Below are 25,687 nucleotides of genomic sequence, written 5' to 3' on the forward strand. Positions count from 1 at the left end.
TCTGTTTCAATTCTATCTTTTATTTTCCCAGCCCCTGGCACCACACCTGGCATACAACAGGAGCTTAAGCAATGCTAGTTGACTGATACACAATCAGGCTAAGAGAACATGTTTACAATGGTTAAAAAATGCAGAGTCCATTATTTAAAAATAAATTACAAAAGCTGAATGTATACACAATTAAGCAAATCTCTACGCATTAATGGCAAAGGTGATTTCATCAAAAGAATACATTGTCTTGTTTCACAACCTCACTCTCACCAGACAGAAGGAACTTTGAAAGAAATAATTTTGGACAATCAAACGTGTTTCAGTTAGTGATATCCATGGAACAGGAATTCAGCTGTTTAAAGCACATTTTTATAAATGTCTACAAAAAGTTATAGCAATACAGATGTTAATGAAACTCTCAAAATACTTTTTACAATAACTCCAAAATCCTTATGTCACATAAATATAACTGAAATTACTAACCCTCAATACTACAGTCAAGAAGGTAGTTTGATACTCATTATACAGAGAGAGAAACAGATCTGACGGTTAAGAAACCTAGTTGCAGGTGATTCTAGGAGCCCTGGTGCTTTTTTCTACCATGAAAATTCTCTCAAGACTCACAGTGGAGTACACGTCAAGGTTCCTTGATATTCATTTAGGCATTTAAATGACACAACTTAAAACCTTCTCCATGCTTTAGCACAGTGGTCTCAAAATAGTTTCAATTGTGCATTCCCATCAGTAGCAAGTTTGGGGCATGCACTACCAAAACATGTCTTTTTATTTATATGTTATATGCATTTACTACTGAACTATTATGTAGTGTGCTTATTAAAATACAAAAGTAGAAATTAAAAATGAGATGGAAGATAAAATCATTTTCATATAGTTTTATTTTATGAGTGGCACAGAAATATTTTTGCTCAATTAAAACTAATAGTTATACAAATTTCCTAAAACGGGCGGGTTGTGCTAGATTCCCCAAGGTCTTGTTCTAGATCTAGGGCTGCAGGATTCATCTTGTTCTAGAGCTAGGGCTGTATGAGTCTTTCATAAGACTTTGGTACTGCAGTAGACCCTGATTACTTAAATTCAGACCAAGTGAGAGAAGCCATGTCAATCCTTATATTAAATATTAACAAAGCTCCATTTTTTCTTATTTTTTCAGAAAAACAATATAGATTCAAGTTCTAACACTTTCTTCCCATACTTCAGTGGATGGTGGTTTCCTTAGTGGAGATCAATAACTTAGTGGATGGTTTCTGAGACTTGTGGTGGTAGGAAAAAACCATTTCATTCCCCTGTGGCCAACTGGACAATCAGTCTTTTGACCTTTGCTAAGGTGACCTTTGAACAGTTTGTCCCTGCGTCCACAACCTGAAAAACTTTTCACACTGGGTAGGACCTGTCAGGACCTGAACTCTGTTGGCACATACCACCTTCTGAAATCCAAGGTCACCTCCACATCACGAGGAGGTGCCCAGATTATCGCAAGAAGATACATTTCAAGAAACAAGTAAAATGGAAGAAGTATTCTACAAAGGACAAAAGAGAACTCAAACATCAAATGCCCTGAATTTTTTAGAGCCTCACCGAGAGAAGGTGTGTGCAGGTGATCTCACATTGGTTGGAGCAGCAAAACTAAACCAAATTTCTTTGATAGTCAACTTCATGCTGCAAGAATCAGGTGGGGGAGGCATGAGAGGAAGATCTTTTTTTAAATCATCTGATTCAACTCCTTCATCCTACACACACACATAAAAAGACATAAACCAACAGACATTAGCTACTATTAAAATTCTGTAGGCCCTTCAGAAATCACTCAGGCTCTCCTCTGTCTCGGGTATCTGAGGCATTATTTTCATGCCTATTTTACCAATGAGTCAAGTGAAGCCTAAGGAAGTTAAAGGACTCCCAAGTCACTGAGTGATGGCACAAGGACCAAAGCACGGGGCTCTCTCCTTCCCAGCAAAATATTCTTTCTTAGCTGTGACAATAAAACATTATCTATAACCAAGACTTCTCAAAGTCCTAACTTGTGGTTCAAAGTTCCACAGGTTCTACCAGGGATATTTTGTTCATTTGGGTAGTTAAATTCTTCAAAACGTGGAAGCAGAAGAGATCTTTTCCTCCATGTAGGATCCTGCAAGAGCTCTTCTCCATGTTCTCTACCTTCAGGTTCTGAAGACAAAGGTTCCCAGAAGGGTGAAGTCATTTACCCAAGGTCACGTGGATAATTATGGAACAGAACAAAGAACCCAGATATATGACTCAATGAATAAAAGATGGGTAAAAAACCTATTTCTCAAAAACATTATAAAATGAAATAACTGTAGCACTTTACTAAAGACTTTTAATATCATTTTTAAGATGAGAAGAAAAAGGGGGAACGTATTTTAATCAATCAAATAGATTAAATCACTGCCACAATGAGGGATTTAGTGAATTCGTGTGTCTGTGCATGTGTGTGCCCCTGTGTGTATGTGAGCATGTATATATGTGCATGTGTGTATGAGTATGTGCGTCCGTGACTGTGTATGTGTACATATCTCTGTGTGCATACGCGTGAGTGCATGTGCACATGTGTACATACTCTTAAAGAATGCCAAAGGTAACAGAACTTTGGATGGACTTAAAAGGGGACATGGAGAAGCTGTACTTTTTGTTTGTTCAGTTACTGATAAATGTTTCTTCAAAAGTAGAAGCCCTCTACCCACATCCAGAGAAAGAACCATGGAGTCTGAATGAAGATCAAAGCAGACTACCTGCACTCTCCCTTTTTTATTTTGTTTTCTTCTTTCTCATATTTCTTTCCATTGGTTATAATTCTTCTTTACAACATGACTAATGTGAAAATATGTTTAATATGAATGTATATGTAGAGCCCATATCAGACAGCACACATTCTTAGGGAAGGGGGAAGGGAAGAAGGGGGACAAAATTTAAAACTCAAAAGCTTGTAGAAGCTGGTAAAAACGAAAAATAAATAAATGAATTAAAAAAAAAAGTAGATGCCCATCATTGGGAAGTGACTAAACAAAATGTAAGTAAATACTGTTGGCCTAAAAGGAGAAATCAATTTGAATACATATTAGTATGGAAAGATTTCTAGGAATGAATGCAAAATGAAATAAAAAGAAACTACACAATTCACCAAATGAACCGTGCAATACAAAACTGTAACAATATAAATGATAACAACCACGAAACAATCCAAACTGAAAGCTGCCAAATAGTAACGACCAAGCTTGGCCAAGGGAAGAGAAAGAGGCCTCCTCCTTCCCTCCCACTCCCTCCTCTTCCGTGCACATCAGGCACTGGGCACTGGGCAGCACACGCACGATCCAAATTTCTCTACAGGTTGGTTTTGCTGAATTTTATTTTTTCCCCTCCTTTTCCATTCTTTATTATAAGGAACAGTTTTCAAAAGGGGGCAAGGAATAATATGTTGGGAACTACAGATAATGAATGTAATAATGCATCAAAGCCTACCAATAAAGAACTAAAAATCAGAATTGTTTTAAAAGTCCTTCATTAAAAAAGACACAGAGGGTATCTGATTGTTCGGTCTGACTTTGCTGAAATGCTCACCGTGACACATGAAAGCATGGGGGGACAACTCGAGTCCTCATCTTGCATGTGTTTGCTTGTTTTTGTGAACTGAATGTTTAGTAACCAAATACTTCAATTCTATGCAGGAAAAAAAAAGATGCATGGCCTGCAGCTTATTTTAGCATCACTTTAACGACTCAAATTTGACTAAAACAGATTCAGAACTTAAATGACATCACTTGAGACTAGATTTCATGAAATCTAAATCCCACAAAAGCCTTTAACTCCACTATTAAAAAAGCTTAATTGCCCTTGGCTTCTCATCTCAGCCCCTTTGTTCAGTAACTGAGTGCTTACCACATTTAAGATGAGGGAAATTCAAAGTCTGAAAAGCCACAGTATCACCCATGAAGTAGACATATGAACATTTCTTCAAAAAACATTGACATCAACAGTTTCATTAGATATGATAAACTTTTCAAGTAAAGCGAGCAACTGTGCTCCAGAATTCTGCTGAGTCACCAACCTGTTCATCTGAAATAGAATTTCCATTTATATCTGAGGAGGGGCTTATTCGGTCACAAGGAAGATTATCATCTGATACGTCAGTGTTGTAACCACTGCCAGTTGGGGAATCAGAAGAATTATTGGATGTCAGCAGTCCACCCCTCTCGGTGGCATTAGATTTACCCATAATTCCAATAGCATTATACAAAACGGCACCAGACTGTCTTCCTCCTACAAAGACAGACATTCATTTATCAAACCAGGAACAGAAAAATGTCTGAATGCTAGTCTATGAAGCATTTACATAAAGTCCTGAATAAAGGGAATTGTTCAATCACTTTCTCTACAAAAAAAGACGTTTACATAAAAATCTGTAGGAGCTGCTACTATCTGAAGAAATCAGAGCTTCTATTCACAATATTATTATTATATAACTAAAACTGAAAGTTTCATGAAGATTAAACTTTGCTCTTTTTAAACACACACACACACACACACACACAGATACACTCCCCTCACACTCGCATCCTGTAGCCTTTATGCCTTCTCTCAGGGAAACCCCCAGCCTTCAATGCACTCCCTCTTCATCTCCTTTAGAATCCCTGGTTCCTTCTAAAAATCAGCTCCAGAGCCAGCTCCAGCAGGAGGCCTTTCCTGGCCCGTGCTCATGGCTGCTCACGTCCACCTTCCCCAAAGTGCCTTGTATTTATTCTACGTAGACTGAGTGAACCTATAGATCAAGGGCCAGAAAACTATGGCCCTGTGCCCAATTCTGCCTGCAATACGATAAACCTTTATTTGGAAGTCCAACAGTCCTTCTTGGCTATAAGAAGCAGGTGGCAGCTGGATCTGGCCCTCAGGTTACAGTGAGCCAACCCCTGCTAGGGGGCTCTTTGTCATTTCCCCTGACACAATGCAAGCTCCCTTGATGGCACAAGTTTCTGTTTTGTGCCCCAAACCCTCCACCTTGTTCCCCCAAAATCTCAGCTCCAACTCCACTTTCTCCATGAAAAGCCCCTCCTGGCTCTGGCTCTCCACCCCCACCAAACAGAAGTGTATGAGCGAGTGCCTGGGGGATACCAAGCACTCCTCTGGGACTCAGGTGCGGTGGCACGCGATGGATGCTTCACAGCGGTCTGGCTGTGGCTGTGCTCCAGCTGTCACCCTTAGGAGGGGATGACGCCTCCGTTCCAAAGCTCTTCTTGAGTTTTGCAGTAACATTTCCGCCTGCCCATGTGACGCTCACCTTTGATGGTCAAGTTTTCCAGGCCACACTCAAACATGATCCAGCCCCACTTTTCTTGGCTAGGACCCACTCGAGTGACATCGGGAATGGCTTGATGGTCAGTCTCATCCACAAAAGCAAATTCATCCAGTTCTTCAAGAGTAAATAAAACCTTTGACTTCTCAAAAGGAATAGCCGTGATGGCACAGGTCCCATTATCTATTTCCAAAAGAAGGTAAAGGACAACAGCTCTGTCATAGGTGCTGTAAGTTGTTATGAACGAGTTTAACTATGGACAGAGTGAAACTATAAAAAAAAGCAATGTGTATTCTGTCAGCACATAACCTTTTAAAATCCCCAAATATTCTTTAGTTAATATATACCTTTTGTTTACTTTTTTTTTAAGGGAAAGGTTTGAGAAATAGGATGTAACTCTTCAGAGGTCATTTGACTGAATTCAGCTCTGGAAGGAAGACTATCCTAAAAATCTAGAATAAAAACTGATGGGAAAAAAAACAAAGACAGTTCTAATTTTACCCCGGGAAACATCCACCATGAACACTCCACTTACTCATCACCATGTAGACAAAACAAAATCCATTTACCACTCAACTTTCTCACTTGTGAAAAAAAGAAAAAAAATACTCTTGGGCTAGACCAGAAAATCTCCACATAGTAAATGATGTACATAAATAGCGATCCTTCTGAGAAGTGATCTGCCTCTAAGTACCCTGGAGATGATTAGGGCTCTGCCTTGTTACAATGTAGAAAATTTTTAAAGGTAATTCAGGCACAAATCATTTAGAATTTTTTTTTTCCATCAGCAGCACTTTCCATGGCACCCAAAAGCAAATCAGCAGGAGGAGAAAACTATATGCTGCAGACCCCACACAAAGCACAGAGACCATCACCAAAGACAAAGTGCATCATCTGGATTCCTGCGTGAAACTGAAGTAACTTCCCCATGAACAAAATGAATGTATCTGGAATGAGCAGCACATGTCCATCAGCTGGGAAAGGCTAAACCCATCAGACCACGTGAAGATGGCATCTTACTGCGCTGTAAGAAATGATGGAGAGGCATGGAAACACCCACAGGCACCGAGGCAGGGAAGTCGGCAGAGACAGGAAACAACGTACACCATGACGACAGCAACATCGATGGAAACACCGACCACAATACAAACAGAAATTACAAAGAAGCCTGGTCCCAAAGAGGACAAGGGAGAAGAAGCCTCTCCACCCCTCCCCAGCTCTTTTGCAGAGACAGGTGGGAGGGTCCCAGATGCGAATACTGCTTCTATTTTCACATTTTTTTTGATGTGTTGTTGGTACAGGGGGAAATTCAAGTGATGCAAAAACAAAAGAGAGCAAGAAGATTATTTTTTAAAAAGAAGGCTCTGAAAGGAGTTCTGGCTAAGACAGTGACATAAAAGGTCACGGAGAAAGCCTGATCCTTCACATTGATCCCAGTGAACATCTCAAAAAGGGCCCCAGAAAGACTAATTAAGGATACAAGAGAGAAACAGGAAGAAGCCTTTCTACCTAGGTTAGAACTACCCCCAAGTGATGGCCAGACTGATCAGGAAGAAAAGGAACCATTGGGGAGGTGGGCCCAAAGCTGGCAGAGGCAGGGAGGTGTTCTGCCTGGACAGCTGGTGCACACTCTGCTGAAGGGACCAGGAGCCAGCAGAGGCAAGAGAGTGGCCACAAGAGGGAAGCCCCGGGGAGTCCCCACATGGGCCAGAAGACAGCTAGGAGATTGAAATACAGAATGTAGGAGACACATACCTTCCCAATGTACCTGCAGCTGAAGATTCAGGAAAGGGTTCCTGAAGAAGACAGAGTTTGAGCCAAATATTCAAGAAAGCAAAAGATGCCAAGGCAAGGAAATGGGGAGAGATCATTCTAGGCATGGGGCAACAGGCAATGTACAGAAATGGACTGCTGTGCATAAGGGACAGTAAGCACACCAATATGATGGAACTGCAGAGGGTGTGGAGGCGATCAGTGTAGGCGGAGAATGGAAAGTAAAGAAAGGACCAGGCAGCCACAAAGGGTCCGTCCCACGCAGTGGGAAGGAAACAGAGGACCTGGAAGCTTTGCTTCTACTTCTTTCCTGTCCTCCTAGTGAGCTCAGGAGACCTCTGGGTCTCCTTCTCAGACCTTTATTCCAGAGCGAAACTGCTTAGTTATTTTCCGAGTTCAGTCTTGCATGTGCACTCAGACCAAGACCAAAAGATCAGTCTCTGAAGAATCAATAGCTGGCTTCCCTCTAGAGATGCCAGGACAACAGTCTCCTACCATGTGGGCTCTTCAATGAACGGACAGAATGGTAAACATCTCTGGGTCCCTGTTTCATGTCTTGCTTGATGGTTCATTAAAAAGATCTCTCTGTAACCATTAAGGACTCATGAAAGAACTCAATGCATGTATGGGAGGTCTTGCTCCATTAAACAACAGTAAGCATGGCAGGATCTGATGTCCTCCTCAGTCCTACACTGGCCTCTGCTTTGGAATCCCTCCCCCTGGTCATGCCACTGCTTTTTCTCTTGCCAAACCTCAGCCTTGGATGACTGCCATCATCTGCCTCCGTGTTATCTCCGTGCCATCTAGCCTCACTGGTGCCTCCCTGCAACAAGGACGCCTTTGTTTGCCTCCATAAGGATGCTGCTGTTTCACTCCCTACAAAAACTCTTCTGAGTGTTTTCTCCCTTCCTAAAACCCCCTATGCTCCCTTCTCCCTCTCTTATCTGATTTCATACCTCTGAAGTTTCAGAGAAAACTCAGGCCATTCTTTGTCTCCTTCCCGAAGTCTCTGACCAAGAGATAACCCTTCTTTCCAAGGCACATCAAATATACAGATGTACCCATGTCATCCCCCTCTTCACTCAAGTCCAGTGTTTTCCTATGACCTCTGGGATCAGATACCAGTGCCTTTGTTTGTCTTTTAAAGCTCTTCCCCCCCGGCTCCAACCTGTCTTTCCAGCCTACCTGGATACCCCTTCCCCTCCACACTCTACAACCAGTCCTCGCTCCACAGACAAGACGGTAGCAAGACCTAAAGTTCATACACGGAGTTCTATCATTAGGATTGGCTATACATGCATATTCTCACTTCATTTTCAAAAAAATTCTGGAATTAGACTACATAAGCATTGCTCTCTCTTTTACTGAGAAGTAAACTGGGGTTTAGAGCCCGGTCAACAACTGACTCCTAAATTCTCTGCTATTTCTTGGCATTAGGCCACCTCCTGAAGAAGGGCAGAGGCCTTCAAAAATCCTCAAATGCACTTAACTTCCTAAGGAAAGATCACCAGCAGCTTCTCCTGTGACCTCTGCTCCTCTTCAGAAACCTGTGGCTACTTCTATACTTTGACTATGACTCCAATGTGTTCAACATGAGGGAACAGAAAACATAAATGGTCAACTTTATGCGCTTGCCTGTTCTAGAGAGAGCGAATACTTAATATCAAGAGACATGCAAGAGGTAAGTAAACCAAGTCTTGTTTCTAGTCCTTTTTTGAATCTTACTGGAATATAAACAACATAGAGTTAAATATATTAAACCCAGGACTCTCTCCTGTGAACTGATTCAAGTAGTCACACTGTACACGGGAAACAAAACTACCTCTGTCTTCTGACCAAAGCTGTGATTCCATTCAGACTGGGGAAATCCCAAATGGGACATTCTCTCTACTAAGGCCAATCAGTCACTGACCTGTAACTTATAGTCTTGGAGAGCAGCCTGGAACCCCAAGAGGTTCCGGGATTGGTCCAGGACTGCACAGCCAGAACACTTTTTCTAAAGATAATTTTTCAAGTCAAAGAAAAATGATTTGGTGCCATAGTCCTACCTGTTGTATCAAGGCCCCGAAGCTGCCCATGTACTCTATGGATGTTGAGCTTGGCAGCAATTTCTTTGCCTTTTTCTGCTCCAGCATTCGATCGCAGGGAGCCAGAAGACTGAGGCTGCATTTTGCTGGCTTGGACGTATCTTTCCCAGTTTGACGTCTTGCCTGGTTCTGTACTGCTTGGTGTCTCTTCAACCACACCTCTTACCAAGAGAAGTAAAAGCAGTTTTACTGTAAACGTGTGAACCATTCAATCATCACTCTCCCTAAGGCTGAAGAGGACATTTCTAGATTATATTAAAACTAAGATTGATTGTGATCAACAATTTCTAAATTTAAAAAAACTCAGTAACTTTTGAATATATGAATATAATATGAATATATATATATTGAATATAACTAATATAACTAACCAATTTTTATGTTTTGTTCATAAAGAAAATAGACTTCTGGCTCCTTGCCCTAACAATTAATTTACTCTTACATGCTCTCAGGAATTCCCTGGCGCTGTGCTAGATATTGTGAAACATGAATTTTATTTTCCAGGAATATGAGAGATCATTTATTCTTTTTCATTTTTTAAAGGTTCATTTTATCAAATTAAACTGCAGGATGAAAATAGGACACTTCTGTTGAAGAAAGAAAACATTCTTCATACCTGTTCATACGAACTTGTGTAGCAATTCTATCAAAACACAACGCCACCAGGGAAACATGAGTCACACTTCTCCCAGAAGCTGTAGGAGATTCTTCTACTGATGCTTGCAATAAACATAAGTTTACCTAAAATATCAAATGTTTCAAAGAAATGTTAGTAACATCAGTTGAATTAACTGAAGTAAAATTAACTAAAATATTATTATAATTTTTTTAAATTTCTGACAAAAACCCAACATTTATCCTTAAACTTCCAAGTGTATAAGATTAATAGTTTGTGTATCTGGTGTAGTGCTAAGTAACAAACATGAAAATGCAATATTTCAAAAGTAAAATAATCATACGATCCAATTAAAAATGTTAGAAGCCTTGATCCAAGCATTTGGCTAGACAATGCCATTATGATGCCAGAGCCATTTTAGTCTGATTTTACATTCCCACCGTGCCCTTAATGAGTTGTGTAAAATTTAGCATTAAGTAAAAGAAATCCAATCATCCATCAGCTGCAACAGTTTGGGAAACTGAGTAGATAAAATACTGAATTTCTTCTTCAGAAGATTCTCCCTCAAATGCCGCTGAAATGATTACCTTGGGTACGCTGACATTGGCCTGAAGACCTTTGATGGTTACGTTATCTTGCTTGGACACAAGATTTGTCTGTGCTTGCCCCTGGTTGACATGTCCTGTGGTTGGGTGCTCAGTTTTTGTTCCTCTGATATCCTGCTTGGAGGACAACTGAAAAGAAGGAAATGGTGATGACTCTTTTACCAATATGCACATTGTTAACAGGATTATCAACATCTCCTCTTTTTAAGCATGTCTGCAAGTTCATTTAAGCTCAACACCCAAGCAACTCAGCTTCCGAGGCTCAGAATCTCTAGCTGGTGCCGTAGATCCAGAGCCTTAATGTTCAAGTTTGGTCTGTTGGATGGGAAACTAATCAAGTGATCTGAAGAGCAAGGAGCTCAATGGTTATGTAACTGTCATATACGTAGAGGGCAGACAGACGGATGGATGGATGGATGGACACACAAACAACTTTTAGGATTATAATTATACTACCTCTAGGAAAACAGACTTAACTCTGGAGAAGGTCCAATAATCTTTCTGAAAATTCACTTTATGAAGCACATGAAACAAAGTATTTGGTACATTCTGGCATTTAATGGGCAGCTAGCTGGTACCGTGCATAGAACACTGGGTCTGGAGTCTGAAAGCCCCAAGTTCAAATTTACTCTCAAACACTTCCTGGCTGTGTGACTCTGGGCAAGTCCCTTAACCCTGTTTGCCTCAACTGTGAAATGAGATGGAGAAAAAAAATGGCAAACTTATCTTTGCCAAGTGGCAAGTATCTTTGCCAAGAAAACCTCAAATGGGGTCAAGAAGAATTGGACATGACTGAACAATAGGAACATGCACTTAATAAATGTTCTTTAACTGAATGACTCACTGAAATTATCGCATATCCCCGTGCACTTGGAACGATTAAGACCTAAGACCCCACAGATGATTCACTCCAAGTGCTAGAGGCCTTCTTCCTCTTTGTTTGGAACAGTAACAACGGCCCACCTGAGTGGCCCACTTGCTGTCTCATTTATCTATCATGTTTTTTATGATCAAAGATCAAAATAGTAACAATGATGATAATTCAGAACAAGAACTACCATTTACACAGTACTTTAAAATTTGTCAAGTGCTTCCCATGTGTGACTTCACTTCAAAAAGCTCTACAAGGTAGGTGCTATTATTATCTCTCTTTTGCAGAAACACACTGGAATTGCAGCTCCAGCAGATCCACCAAGGCAGATCCAAACCACCTATAATGTACAGATCTGGAGAGCTGTGCGAGGAGCAGAGCTACACAAGTGAATCAAAGGTCTCCTGAAGAAGATGAAACTTGAGCTGAACCATGAAAGAGAACGAGAGGTGGATTCTGAGACAAAGGTATGGGGGACAGCTCTGCACTTGAGTTAGGAATAAGGATAGAGAATGGACCTGCGGTTCACTGATGTAGAGGGTTTTCAGTCAATCAACTGGCATTTAGGTACCTACTATATACCAGCAGTGTGCTAATAAGTGGAATAAGGACGCTCTTTCTCCCAATGCAGGTCAGCACCTTTTCCAATCTTAGAGAACTGACTAGATTACCAGGGACAGAGACAGGTCCTCTGGGCTCCCACTCATGCTTCCGTCCCTGCCCCTCTACTCTGCACCCTGCCTCTCATACAGTATCATCACTCTATATTGATTGTACAAAAAAAACAAAGCTCACGGAAGGTTACAGTGTTGTGCCTGCAAACACACTACTAACCAACAGTCCCACCCCTTTTTAAGGTCACAAAACTCTAACCCATCTATAACGGTAATTTAAATGGGAAGATCTTTCCCATTCATTAATAGGCCCATGTGACCTGCCAGGGTCACATGGAAGCTTGAGTCACATGAGTAAGTCACAGGGAGCAGGAGAGGGGGAGCAGGAAGGGTGAAATAGGAAGACATGGATTTAGAGCAGAGGCTGAGACAAAACTGGTCAGAGAGCAGTCAGAGCTAGGAAGGAAGCAGGCAGCTGGAGAGTGTAAGTGAGGGAGCTTGCTTGTGATCTGTTTCATGGAGCTGGTTTGTAGGAAGCCTAGCCAGGGGGAGGCTTGGGGCTGGTGTTGCCCTCTGCATTGTTATTGTGTATAGACTGATTTGGCTTTCTGGTGTCTGAATAAAGGTTTTATTTCTGTCTTCCACGTGGAGAGTCTATTGTATTTTGTGATTCGGAGTTGCATCTGGATGTTCATGGCTGCCGTAGGCGCTGTGAATATTGCACTGGTACTACACCATCTGGCCAATCCCTTCTCCCCTAATCACAGCACTCATTTCTAGACCACACAAAAGCTCATTTCAGCACTCTATCATTCCTACTGTCTGGATTAGAGACATTGTGGTCTAGGTGAAGTGACTTGGCCTTGTTAGAAAGTCAGGGGGCATGACATGAAGCTGTGCCGCCCACTTGCCATGACTGTCCCTTGGAGTCAGTCTAGGATCCCATCCACTCTGACTCTATCATCCTATGATCTGGAGGCGACAAAATAGGAACCATGCAGAAAGCATCTTAAGGTGATTCCAGCTAAAGGAAACTCTCCCCCTCTCTGTTCCCCAGTACGACTGCACTATCTACAAAGGTTCTCACTCCAACTAGATTATGAAATCCTGGAAATGAACCACAGATCTAGAATAAGGATCTCTATAGAAATCTAGTCTCTAGCTTCAGTGTTATACTATGGATCACATGGCTGGAACCACTAAGGAAATCACATATTTTCTTCTAAAAGATAAGTCAAACTATTTCATGTTAGATTCAAGTAATTAAACCCCACCCTACCCCCACCAAACTTGACTTGTCACAAAAATTAAGGCACCTGTTCTCTAGGTAGGGACTTGTGATCTTTTTTAAATAAAAGGGGCTAGGGAAGAGCAGAGGACTGCTCCCAGAAGTGCATGGTTTTGAGGAAGGACTTGGAATTATAGCTTGATGGTTTTAAATATGTTTGGTCACCTCTATCAATCCTCAATACTAATTATGCATGTCTTCTTTTATAAGGAGTACAGGGTAAAACAATTTTATACCAGATAACAGGAAAGTTGCACAAACACCAAATTAAATAATATCATGGCAATATTACTGTCTGAATATATTTCCATTTCTGGAATATCCTTCCCTCAAACTAAATCCCCGGTAAAGTCACACAGGCCTCCTTGTTATTCTTGACTCCAAGTCTCTTCCCTGGCTGTCCCCGGGTGTCAGATGCCCTCCCTCCTCACCCACTGACCTCCTGGGTTTTCTTCAAGCCCCTGCTCTAGTCTCACTGTCTGATCCCCTCCTCCTGTCAATCATCTCCTACTGACACTTCAGCTGTGCACAGCTGTTTTCCTGTTGTCTTCCCATTATGCTGTAAGCTCCTTCAGGGCAGGCGCTATCTTTCACCTTTCTTTGTGTCCTCAGTGCTTAGCCCAAGGCTTGGGACACAGTAGATGCTTGTTTAATGTTTGCTGACTGACTGACTAGGAGAGAGACAATCTTACATTTTCAGAAAAGGTTGTCTTGCTGTTCTGTACGGCTTCTCTCAGGACCTTGGCATGAAGATGATCCACAATTGAAGCTGGGTGCCGGGTACTGGCCCAGTGAACCATCGCTTCAATATATCTGTGGGAAGGAAAACAGACATGTGGAGTCAGAGACCAACACAAAGCTTACAGAACCCTGTGATCTGAGGAAGTGAAGCCAATGCAGGAGAGAACCATTAAGAGAGCACGTGCAACGATTCTGAAACACAGGACTCATAATCAGACACGGTTCTTGTTTCCACAAGAACTCACGGTCAAGTTGTCTCCTTCCCACTTACACCACTCGTAGAATTCCCTAGTCTCTTCCCCTTCTCATTTTTACTGTTATCCACAAATTATGTATATAATTTTCTTAACTGCATGTGCTTTAATTTTATATATATAATATATATATATTTTATATATATGTATGCGAATATATATATGTGTGTATATATATATGTGTGTGTGTATACACACACGCACACACACGCACACACACACACACACACACAATTTTCTTATCTGTTTTCCCTAGGAAGATGGACACAATGTGTAGCACAGGAATGACTACAGTAGATACACCATGAAAACAAGGTTTAGGAATATGTGAGCTACATTTTGTAATTCATTTTTGGAAGTCTGTGGAAACTAAATAAATACAGTTATCCCTTCCACATTGCGCGGTTAGGAACATAGAGTCCCCATGATCTGGAAAATCCAGATAAAATTTTCTGTCTCTCCTTATATACCAGAAAAGAAGTCTGAATTATCATGGTATTAAAAGATAAAATAGGTTGGTATTATACAATATGATATATATATGTATATGTGTGTACGTGTGTGTGTGTACATGTGTATGTCTTTTATGCACTTCTGAGTTTCTGAACTTTCTGTGTTGTCTACTGGCCTCTGTATGTCACCTGGGACTTCTACAAAACTCCCCCCAAAATTTCCATTTAATTTCTTATGCCAATATGTGACATATTGAAACCACAACATGGAAAGTCATGATGTGGAAGGGATAACTGCAGATCCCAACCAGAATATATCCCTACCCTTTCCTTCACTCCTCTAGTTTTCACAACCTTTGTCTGAATTTCTCTTTTGCCCTCATCACATTCTACTTTGCATCATCCTTATCTGTGTCTAGGTTAGAGCTGTTCCAGTAGACAGGAAGGTCTTGGAGCGGAAGAACTAAGCTTTTTCTGCACTGTAGTCTCAGCAACTTGCACATGGTAGCCGCTAGGCAAATCTTTGTGGAATCTGAATTTCCTATGCATGCTATGATTCTGTTATTTAGGTCATTTAAAAAGATCATTATAAATGTTCACTTACAGAATGATCATCTGATCACTGACGTGATGTACTTTAAAAGAAAATACCTGTCTACAGCTTCAGCTACCAGGGGAGTCAAGACAACATCTACAGTCCCCTTCACTTCTATGATGGCCGTGGTCCTGGTCTGAGAGACGGGCTGATCCAAGGTCCACTCTTCTGTTAATGTTTCATCATCTGTGTTTTCCAGGACTTTCTTTTCCAAGGGGGTATATGGTGTACTGTGGAATTCAAACCGAGTAAACACTTAACTTCTTTCAAATTCTGAAGCAGGATCTAGAGTCATTCAGACAGCAATTTTCAGAAGAGCAATGTTTTACAGATTCTAAAAATCTATAGAAAGACACAGTATGAACTTGCGAGTCTCAAATTCACCTAAGTTAGTTAGCTCAAGCAATTAAGTAGACATCAGAATGACTGGATGCTTTTCATGAACAGGTTACAGAATCAATTACAAATGGTTGGCATATTGAACATGAAGAGTAAGAAGCAAAATTACACTAGATAGGAAGCCTTCCAAGGTACTATTAACACCTTATTTTACTACCGTCAAACACTAAACTCACAATGCTAAACTGTCCGACATAAAACTTTCCTTCAAATCATAAATCATCAAATAAGATGATGCACGCAAACCTTAAAGAGCTATATAACTGTTTACTAACACTACTGTCTCACAATGTGTGCAATAAAAATTCTGCTATTAAGGCTTTTAGCTTTAGTTGAAGAAAAGGTGTAAATAAAAGAGGCTGGTGATTCCAACACTGCTGCTTGAGCATCTCCTTGTGCTCTTTAATTAAGTAGATAGAACTGAACTCAGAAAGACAAATTTTATGAATAAAACCAAGTTTTATGTTAAAAGGAGACGAGATCATGTTTACTCACTTTGAAGTTGTGCCTGTGAGCTGCATGCCTCTGTCTAGTAAAGAATTAGCTGTGAGGCCTTGTTTGATGACCTAGAACAGTACAAAACAATCCTGAAAAGTTCATCATGAAATCTTTCTTGAAGTCTCTATGACTTCATGTTCGTTCTCTATGAGTCATGGAAGTGGAGAAAAATATGCTGTAACAGAAGACTAGACTCTATTGCCTCTGAGGTCCCTTGCAGCTACAGAAAAATGATCCCAAGGAAAAGTCTAACTAGCAGATAACATAAAGACGACACATATGCTACATAAATGCTTTATGTTATCTTTGTCCGGCAAATGCATCTTTTTTCATGTTTTATACTTAAGTGAATATTAAAAACTCTTCATGGTATCTTAAAACAGAATGCTGTAGTAGAGCACATGCTAGATTTGGAGCAGAGAGTTAGGACATGAAGCTGGCTCTAAACAATCAGCAAAAGAATACAGTGAGCTCTGAGCTGTAGCATCGGCCGCTGCCCAACATGTAAATGTTCCAGGTGGCTCTCACAAAGTGGCTCCAGCATGTCCCTACTAGTTCTTGTGTGGGGCAAGTCAAAGAACCTCAATGCTGCTCAATTTCCTTCCTCCCACTGGCCAGACTAAATGGCAACGAAGGACCCTTTGAGCTCAAAAATCTACACACAGGGAAACAGTGAAAGATACTGGAAAGAGAACTGGCTGAGGATGCCAGAAGACCCCGGGCCAAGTTCCACCTTGGACTCCCGGGGTCCATGTGACCCTGGACAAGTAATTTAATTTTGCCCCAGCTTCTTGTTGTTGAGTCATTTCAGCAGTCAGGTCCGATTCTCTGTGACCTCATTTGGGGTTTCCTTGGCAAAGATACCAGAGTGGTTTGTCCCCTTCTCTCCTCTGACACTGCCCCCACTCTGGTGAGTTCTCTTGTCTCAAAAAGACATGTCTTAACATCTTTTGCTTCTCCACAACCGTATGTTTAAATTGTACCACTGTCTACAGATATTCTGATGTTCAGATATTCAATAAAAAAATAAAGTTACTGCCACCCTCCTTCCCCCAATAAAATGTCTATCCCATGGCATACCTTGAAAGTTGGGATAGACAGGTGTTCAAAAGAGGATGAGCTTTCTTCACTGGTTGGTGTATCCAGATCCAATGGCCGGTGCAAGGAGGATTTGGAAGTTCTTTTGTTTGTGGGGTGTTTAACTAACCAATTAATCACCTGGAATTGAGTAAGGTAAGTCTGGTAACAGCTCATGACAGGCTGCTGAGAAGTGATCTGCTCCCTCTCGGTTTTCTCGCCTTCTGTTACATACAGGTGTTCTCCAAGCTCATCATCCCCTCCAAGGGCTGAAACAAAGGAAGCCTGCGAAGGATGTGTTTTGATTGGCAGAGTCTGTGTGTCCTGAATGCTTTCTCCATGGCCTGAGAGGGGTCCTTCAACACTGTGGTAAATGGAGCCCCTGCTATAGTCAATTTGCTGTGCCTGTTTTTTCTTTTTTTTCCGCCCAGGATACGTTCCTGGGCCTTCATCACTGCTTATTGGTTCAAATTCTTCAGCAGCAGAAAAATAGGCTTCACTGTCAGCCATGGACATGCTGGAATCCATGGAGCGGTACTGATGGAATGAATTCGAGTCTGCTGACGGCGTGTATGGGAAGGAGCCAAAGCTCCTTCTCTGTTTGGGGGAATCCAGCACGTTCTCATCACTTCGGGAGACATCGCTACTGAACTGAACTCCAACCGTCACAGGCTGTTTGTCGCCATAGAAAGCCGCAGTCAGGCTCTTGGTGCTCCCAAGGCGGGTGGAACACACAGATGCTTGTCGTTTTAAGGGTGACCTGAGGGGAGACTGAACTCCGGACTTGTCCTGAGTATTTGGAGAAACAGGACTATTTCCTGAAACTTCTGTAGGAACACTAAGACAGAAAACAAAGCTGCAATTAGAACTATGGAATCCAGATGTGGCTTTGCAAAAGCTGTTAGTCATTTTCTATTATCCATTTCTCAAATAAAGTAAATGCCCTCACATGAAAGGGCTGTCACATCAAAGAAGGCTGTTTCTCGGGTAAGACCTGCTCTAACTTGGATGACAGTTATATTTTAAAAGGCCTGTTTCCATTCGTTGATGCATTAATGAGCTACAAAAGGAATTCGTTATTAGAAAAACCCTCACCTTCCTTGGCCATCTTCTCTTTTGGAAGTAAGCAATGCATCCTTCTGAACCATGGGCTCTTCTGCACCAGAAGAAGGACTCTCTTTGTCCCCAGCTAACAAGGGCTGGGCTGCACTGGAACTGCTGTTCTCCTCAGAGGAAGAGGATGAGCTATGGGAGCGCAAAGGCACTTGAAGGCTCAGGGAGGGAGCCTTTCTCTCCACTTCGATCCCTACAGACTTGTTTTCCCAGTCTTTCCTTTTGGTGCCATTTATTTTACCTGAACATAAAAAGATTAGTCTTTTGAAAGGACAATATTAATAATCTTAATATCTTAAAAGTCAAACCACAAAATCCTGGTTCCTGCCTTTCACAAATACTTGCTGACTGACTGCTCCCCACCAGTGTTAGAAGGAGAACTATAAGGAGCCAGGAGGTTTTTGGGCAATTGTGGAGAACTACCAAGTACAAAGCTATCTCACTGTAAAACGTGGAAACCAGAGGGAGGCTAGAAGAGGTAGAAGGGTATGGAGCAGAATGTGTCACAGAAGGAAACCAGACGCTCTACTGTGCTGGTGACAGCTGTACGAACCCATTTTTTCCTAATTCAGATTTTATTATTATTTGGTAATAAAGATGATGATGATGGCTAACATTTAGACAGTGCTTACTATGTGCCCAGCACTGTATTAAGCACTTTACAAATATTATCTCATTGGATTCTCCCAACAGCTAGAGGAGGGAGATGCTAGTCTTGATCTCCATTTTACAGATGAGGAAAGTGAGGCAGGAAATGGGTAAGTAACTTGGCGAGAGTCGCACACCTAATAAGTGCCTGAGGTTGGATTTGAACTCAGATTTTCCTGACTCCAAGGCTCTATGTACCCTGCCATCTAGCTGCTCCTGGAAACGACCATTTAAGTGAAAGCAGTCAACATATACATGCACATATTAATACTCTGAGACTTCAATTTAAAGATAGGCAAGGGGATGGCAGTAAATATGTGTTGGAGAAATATTATCTAGGGTTAAGAAATGAAAGACGACACCCAAAGCCTGCTCATTACAATGCTCAGACTCTCCACCTCTTGACAGCATGACGATTTCCTTGAAGGAGAAAAGTCAGAAGTGCTGTACATGGCAAGCAGTAAACAATACAGTAAAGATGAAATGATTACCCTTGACCAGATAGAAAGTGGCTGGTGACTGATTTATTTCCCTGACGTGAGACTCAATTAAGCTGGGCCCTATTTACTGAAGCCTCTAACTACGCCAGCGTTACCTCCCTTTTATAGCTGTACTTTCAGTATCTTGTAAAGGGCTTCCCATACAGCTGGTGCTTAATAAATGCTTGCTGGCTGCGACTGCTAAGAGCATTTACAAATGAAACAGAAAGAACAGTAACAGGAAAAGGCCGCCTCCCAGCACTGCCAACGAGCTAATCTATCTGAATGCTTTCCACTTATAGACTCTTCAGTGCTTACAGGAGGAAAAGGAAATGGCCACTCGAAGGACAAGGAGGGGAAGAGTGGCTGTCACAGACCAATCAGGCGCTACAAGAGAGCAGAGCATGGAGTGATCACTTATCAAAGGAGCTGACAGAGGGGAGGGTAAGCAACACTGACAAAGCCCCGATGGAGTTATTACTTAGGAAAACCAATGGAAAGGACCATCAAGAGTCTATAAAAGACATCCTCCTCATGCCTCTAGTCTTTGTGTGCACAAATCCTTCATGAGAATGCCTGTCCACATGGCGAGAGTCTTCCTGAAAAATATTTGAGCAGGCAAGCAAGGCTGTTACGAGAGATCTTCTGCAGTCGGGCTGCCTTCAGAGTCATACGACTAAGTGAGAATACAAGCTCCCACTGTCCTGAGTTTTTATTATAAAAAAGCATGTAGACAAATCAACAAGCATTAATTAAGCACCTACTACGTGTCTGGGATATCTATGGCAGGTGCTAAGTCCTAGCGATACAAAGAAGGTACAAGTGTAATGTGCTGGGGTCCGGGTGTGCCCACTCTACTGGAGGAGCCCTCATGGGAACGTACTAGCCTGGCAGGAAGGGAGGGGGTCAGGCAGAGGATGGAAATGTCTTCTGGCTGAGTCTTGAAGGACGCTAAGAGACGGATCTGAGGAAGGAGGCCATCCCAGGCATGGAAGATAGCCAGGGAAAAGGCACAGTCAGGAGAAGGGGATGGAGAAGAGTCATGTGGACACAGGGTGGCCAGTACAGCTGCAGCCTAGAGTGTAGAGGGGGGAGGGCAGGAAGGGACCAGGCAGGAAGAATGGCTTGATAGGCTGGATGATTCTTTAAGTGATATTGGAGGCAGAAGGGAGTCACTGGAGTGACATGGTCAGACCTTGATTATAGGCAACCAAGTGGAGTATGGACCAGAGTGGGGAGAGACCTGAAGCATGCTTGCAACAGTCCAGGTGTGCAGGCCAAGGTCCTGCACAAGGGTGGCAGCAGTGACACAGAAGAGGAGTTGACAGTGTGAAGGTGGGCATGATGGGACTGGGCAAGACTGGACTAATGGGCAAAGAGTGAGGAGATGATTTTGGCACCTTGGCCGCGAGCTGAGGGAACTTCAGAAGGAGGAAGGGATTGGAAGGAAGAGTCTCAGATGACTAAGGGCCACGTGGTTCAAGATGGCTAAGAGGCAACTACAGGTGTGAGACAGGGTCCTGAGAGATCTGAGCTCAACAAGCAAATCACAAAATCATGTGAAGAGAGAGAACTGAACCTCCAGGTGGTGATGAGATCACCAAGAGAGCCAACAGAGGGAGCAAAGAGGTCCCCTTACAGAGCTGTGGGGCATACCCTGGGTTAGAAACATGATACGGAAAGCAGCTGTGAATGTTGTTTTTCAATTCCCTATGCATACACTGATATCATAAAAGCTTCTTTGGGGGTGGGTGCTTTCAAGTACTTATCGTGTGAGTCATGGGATTCCTTATTGACACTGAAGACCCCCCAGATGCTTCTGCTGTGGATGCAAACATGCTGCCCACCTTATGCCCCAGAATATCACAGAGCCTCCTGAAGGACATCCACAATCACTCAAAAACAATCAGTTTCAGCCCAACAATCTACAGGAAAAATCAAAAATGAAGAATGTCCATTGTCCAAACAACCTCACAGAGTCAAATGGAAAATACACTGAGTTGAGTTTATCCGTACATGAATTTGGGCATTAAGCGCAGATGGAAAACCAGCCGAGGCCAGAAGTGAACAGTAGAACAGACTAAATTTGGAAATTATGCCTCACATTCAATGATCCCAAAAGGCGTTATGAAAGAAAAATCTTATCTATCATCAATACATTTCTAGCAATGTTATATGGCTGCAAACCTTGAAACAAGATAACCCCTACAGAATCAGAATTATGTATGTTCATCCTTCATTGCCAAAGAAGACCATGCCATCAGAGAAATGGTGATATGACTTGCACTTGACTTTGTTTTGAGTGAGGCAGGGTGGTGCAGGTCACCAGCCTCATTTCTCCTCCAGAGCCATCTGGATCCAGTGACCAGATATTCATCAAGATGACTGGAGATGACTCAGGATGAGGCAATTGGGGTTAAGTGACTTGCCCAAGGTCACACAGCTAGTGAGTGTCAAGTGTCTGAGGTGAGATTTGAACTCAGGTCCTCCTGACTCCTGCACTGGTGCTGTATCCACTGCATCACCTACCTGCCAAAGAATCAGAATTATAGGTGACCAGAGGGCAAAGGAAGAACAGATGGTGGGTATAAATGGGCTGCATGATTTTACCAGTGATGATTTGTGTATCAAAAGTGGCATAAAAGGTAACATTCCAGAAATGTATACTTGGAAAATATGGGCTAGTGACAGAGCAAGAGAGTGGGGCTTCAGACAGACAGGTAGTGTACTGGTACCCTCGGACACCTTCTAGAGGAGAATTACTAACTTGGGATTTAAAGACCTCCAAGGACCCCACCGATAGACTTCAGAGAGCCCATGAACTTACATAAGGAAAAAAGATTACATCCTTTTTTCCATATAATTAGTTTCCTTCGTAATCCTGTGCTTTTAAACACACTATTCTGAGACTACTCTAGCGACCCATAAAACAAAAAAGACTAAGGGTCTGTGACTTACAGGAAGGCCTCCAGCATATTCTTATCTATGGAGAACTTAAAGGACATGAACAAGAATCCCACACAATGCCAAGGTCCAGACAGAGAGCCATGAATACAGAGAAGAACTGAAGGCTCCTTAGAGTGGCCTGAATTTACTGAATATAAAGCTCAGAAAAGTCAAAGGGAAAAATGAACTCCACTGCCTTTGTAGCAAGTCACTTGGATTTACGAAGCACTCAGGACATGAAGTCTTTTCTAAGAGCAAGCTCTTCTCAACAGAGGTACAGATAAGAAATGGCTTTAGTTAAGATGTCACTAACTCTTCAGAAGAACACCCCCTCCCCATCAGGTGTGCAGTATCTACGGAAGCTGGAAGGGGGACCAATTCTGCCCCTTTCTTTAGCTTTAGGTGAGCCAATTTGGTGTCGGGTTCTGTGACTGCTTTTGTGGGACTATTTCCTCATCCTAGCCAAACAACCAACTACAGTGAGTGGTTATCCTGACCGTCCCTGACTCGTGTCCATTCTCCAAACCTTCCACATGGGTCCTTTTGTGTTCCCTTTACGGCATCAGCAGGTACCACTGCCTACTCTCCTTGGCCACCTGTGTACCTGTGTGCCACTTTCTCCCCATGCCAGGCCCCCCCAGCATGCCTTCTTTCCTCCCTTCTGTCAGGTCCATCCTAATGCCCCCAAGCAGTTCATGACCCATACCCTGCCCTAGGAGAAGTCCTTGTATATATGGTACATTTACTTCTCTTTATTCAAATTGCTTCCCTTCAACAGAAATGCAAGCTCCTTAAGGTACATACTGAACAATTTTAACACTGGGTAAAAAGGTTAGCTAAAAGCTTGTTTTCACATAAGCCTATTAGAAATACTCAATTTCTTCTCTTAAGCCAGCCTTGACATTAGAAAACTCTGTGGAAAGAGAAGAGAATATGTCCAAAACAACTAGACAATGTTTATTAAATGTATTCTTCTGTATAATAGCACAAATCTAAGAAAATTAAATAAGATTCCAATTCTCTGCTCCTCCTGAAGATCTTCATAGGAAAGGCATTTAGATCCACCATAATAGTCACCGCTGTTATTAGCATGACCAATAAGTATAACTGCCAACACCTGTACAGTTTCATGGCTTGCAATGTATTTCCCTGCCTAGAGGAAGTGGAAGTGATAGGTGGTCCTTACAGTGGGCGATCCTAAATTGCCAAGGAAAGCAGGGACTCTCTTCTAAGAGGCCCAAATTTCCACTGCAGACAATTCTGATCAAACGTTTCTGGGGTCAATGGTTCAAATTCATTTGGCAACGTAAAACTGAACCACCAAGGTTGTGACGATGTGGGGCAATGTACATTGAAATTCATTTTCAAAGAAATGATGTAAAAAACCATCATGGTGGATTTTATCTCCCCCCCACTCCCCCACGGAAGCCATGAAAGTTGTTTTTACATTAAATCAAAAATACTCCAAAGTTGTGCCTGAAAATCACTGTGTGGTTTGATCAAAGAGATTGTGTCAAAAAAGTACAGCATGCCTGTCTCTGCAAAATGCAAAATGGCCAAGCATGACAAGCTGGTTTTTGCCTTACTGTGTCAGGCTTTACTCTTGACTTTACTGTTTCTCTGTCCTCTTCCCAGCAGAATGAAGTGATGTACTGAACTTGAACAGTAAGGGGGTTTGGATAATAACATTTCCCTCTTGGCTCCTAGGAGACACACTTGCAGATCACATCAATACTACACATGACAGAACAATCCATGCTCTTACCATCCACAATTTTGGGTATTTCTTTGGTGACGATCCATTCTCCAGGCTGCAGGAGGGACTGCCCGTAACACCTGTCAGACTCTGCACTTGTGCTAGAAAAGGCCGAACTGCTGGAGGGAGTGAGCTCTTCCAGCTTGAAGAAGTCCAGGCCAGTGGACACGCCCCCAAAGAACCTGCAGCCCCCTAAACAGCCACACTTGTTCCGAGTCCTTTTACTCTTTACTCCGTCATCTGGCCACAAAAACCACAGCCTGGGGAGTAAAGACAAATCCCAAGAACATTCACCTACAATTGTAAAATACTCATTGTCAACCTTTCTGTGTGATGCCAGGTTCCAATCTCAGGGAGGATGATGGGTGACCCGGGGCAAGTCACTTCCTATGTCTGAGCCCCATTTGTCTCATTTCTAAATTGAGGAATAAACGCATTGATGCTAGAGGGTCACTGAGTGAGGACTCAGTGAGTACATCTACATACAATACTTTGCAAACCTGACACCTATATGTAAATGCTACCTATTGTTCTGTGTCACTACTTAACAGGCTCCCAAAAGGCTTGAGTGGTAGGTAACAGGCAATCCTGTTTTACACATCTAAACCTGAGGCTCAGAACAGGGTAAGAAAGAAGTCTAGAAAGAGGAGGAAGCAGAACAAGAAGCTGTGTCTTCCAACTCCATTTCCAGCACTCCTTACTCTATACACTGAACTCTTTGCCTTCTCCCCTCCTCATCTCTCCAGCAACCTCTTGGCCTGGACCGTGAGGCTTCTTCGCAGCCTCCTTTGTGGGGTCTTCTCCAGGTCATGCCTTCTATAGGTGGTCTTCCCCAAGGATCTGGACAGGGTGAACTCGTCAGTTCCCATGGAGTCAATTATCATCTCTATGCTGATGATTCTCCATATCTCCATATCTAGCCCTGCCAAGGCTAGATAGGAGAACCTAAATGCCAGATGTGTATCACCAAATGCCTATTGGATCTCTCAACCTGGATATCCAAAGGACACCTTTACCGGAACAGAGCCATAACTGAGCTCAAAATCTCCGCCCCCTCTTCCACAGCCCCCCTGCTTCCAAACCTCCCTGCTACTGCCAAGGGCCCCACCATTCTCCCAGGCCCGCACGCTCACAACCTAAGGGCCATCCTCAATTCCTCACTCTCTCTCCCTTCCTATAATCTACCTTTGTACAGGTAGAGTATGTCACACATCTCCCTATACAGTAAATTCTAGTGACTCTCTCTTGACTCTAGGCTGAAACAAAAACTCCTGACTGTCTCCTAAACCCCCTAACAAGTTGTCCCCTAGCTGTAATTTGAGCTTTGTTGTACCTAATTCCTTCCTGCACACACTGGGATCCAGACAAGATGGCCTTCTCCCTGCCCCATTTCCTATCTTGGGGCCTTTGGGGCAATGGTTGTCTCCCATTCTTGGAGGATACTTGCTCCTAATCTCTGTTTCAGACTCTCAAACACCATGAAGCCTTCCCTAACACGCCCCTCCTTCCCCCATTCCCTCTACTTTTCATCCCTTTCCCTCAGCTAATTACCTTCATTTTG

The 25,687-nt window shown here is 42.5% G+C and overlaps 1 protein-coding gene across 11 annotated transcripts in view; it reads right to left on the reverse strand.

Annotated features, from left to right (window-relative positions):
• Positions 1-25,687, reverse strand: part of BLTP1 (bridge-like lipid transfer protein family member 1) — a 206,545-nt gene that overhangs the window by 93,008 nt on the left and 87,850 nt on the right. For all 11 annotated transcript variants that reach the window (XM_072625207.1, XM_072625201.1, XM_072625203.1 and 8 more), the window contains 12 exons: positions 24,136-24,386; positions 18,280-18,538; positions 17,188-18,022; positions 16,105-16,175; positions 15,267-15,440; positions 13,861-13,981; positions 10,378-10,524; positions 9,791-9,915; positions 9,136-9,335; positions 5,300-5,497; positions 4,073-4,284; positions 1,588-1,739 (listed from right to left, as the gene is read on the reverse strand). In XM_072625207.1, the coding sequence (XP_072481308.1) occupies positions 1,588-1,739; positions 4,073-4,284; positions 5,300-5,497; positions 9,136-9,335; positions 9,791-9,915; positions 10,378-10,524; positions 13,861-13,981; positions 15,267-15,440; positions 16,105-16,175; positions 17,188-18,022; positions 18,280-18,538; positions 24,136-24,386 (2,745 nt within the window). The remainder of the gene's footprint in view (positions 1-1,587; positions 1,740-4,072; positions 4,285-5,299; positions 5,498-9,135; positions 9,336-9,790; positions 9,916-10,377; positions 10,525-13,860; positions 13,982-15,266; positions 15,441-16,104; positions 16,176-17,187; positions 18,023-18,279; positions 18,539-24,135; positions 24,387-25,687) is intronic.

The sequence above is a fragment of the Notamacropus eugenii genome, chromosome 7 (genome assembly GCF_028372415.1).
Source record: "Notamacropus eugenii isolate mMacEug1 chromosome 7, mMacEug1.pri_v2, whole genome shotgun sequence".
In the NCBI taxonomy this organism is placed as follows: domain Eukaryota; kingdom Metazoa; phylum Chordata; class Mammalia; order Diprotodontia; family Macropodidae; genus Notamacropus; species Notamacropus eugenii.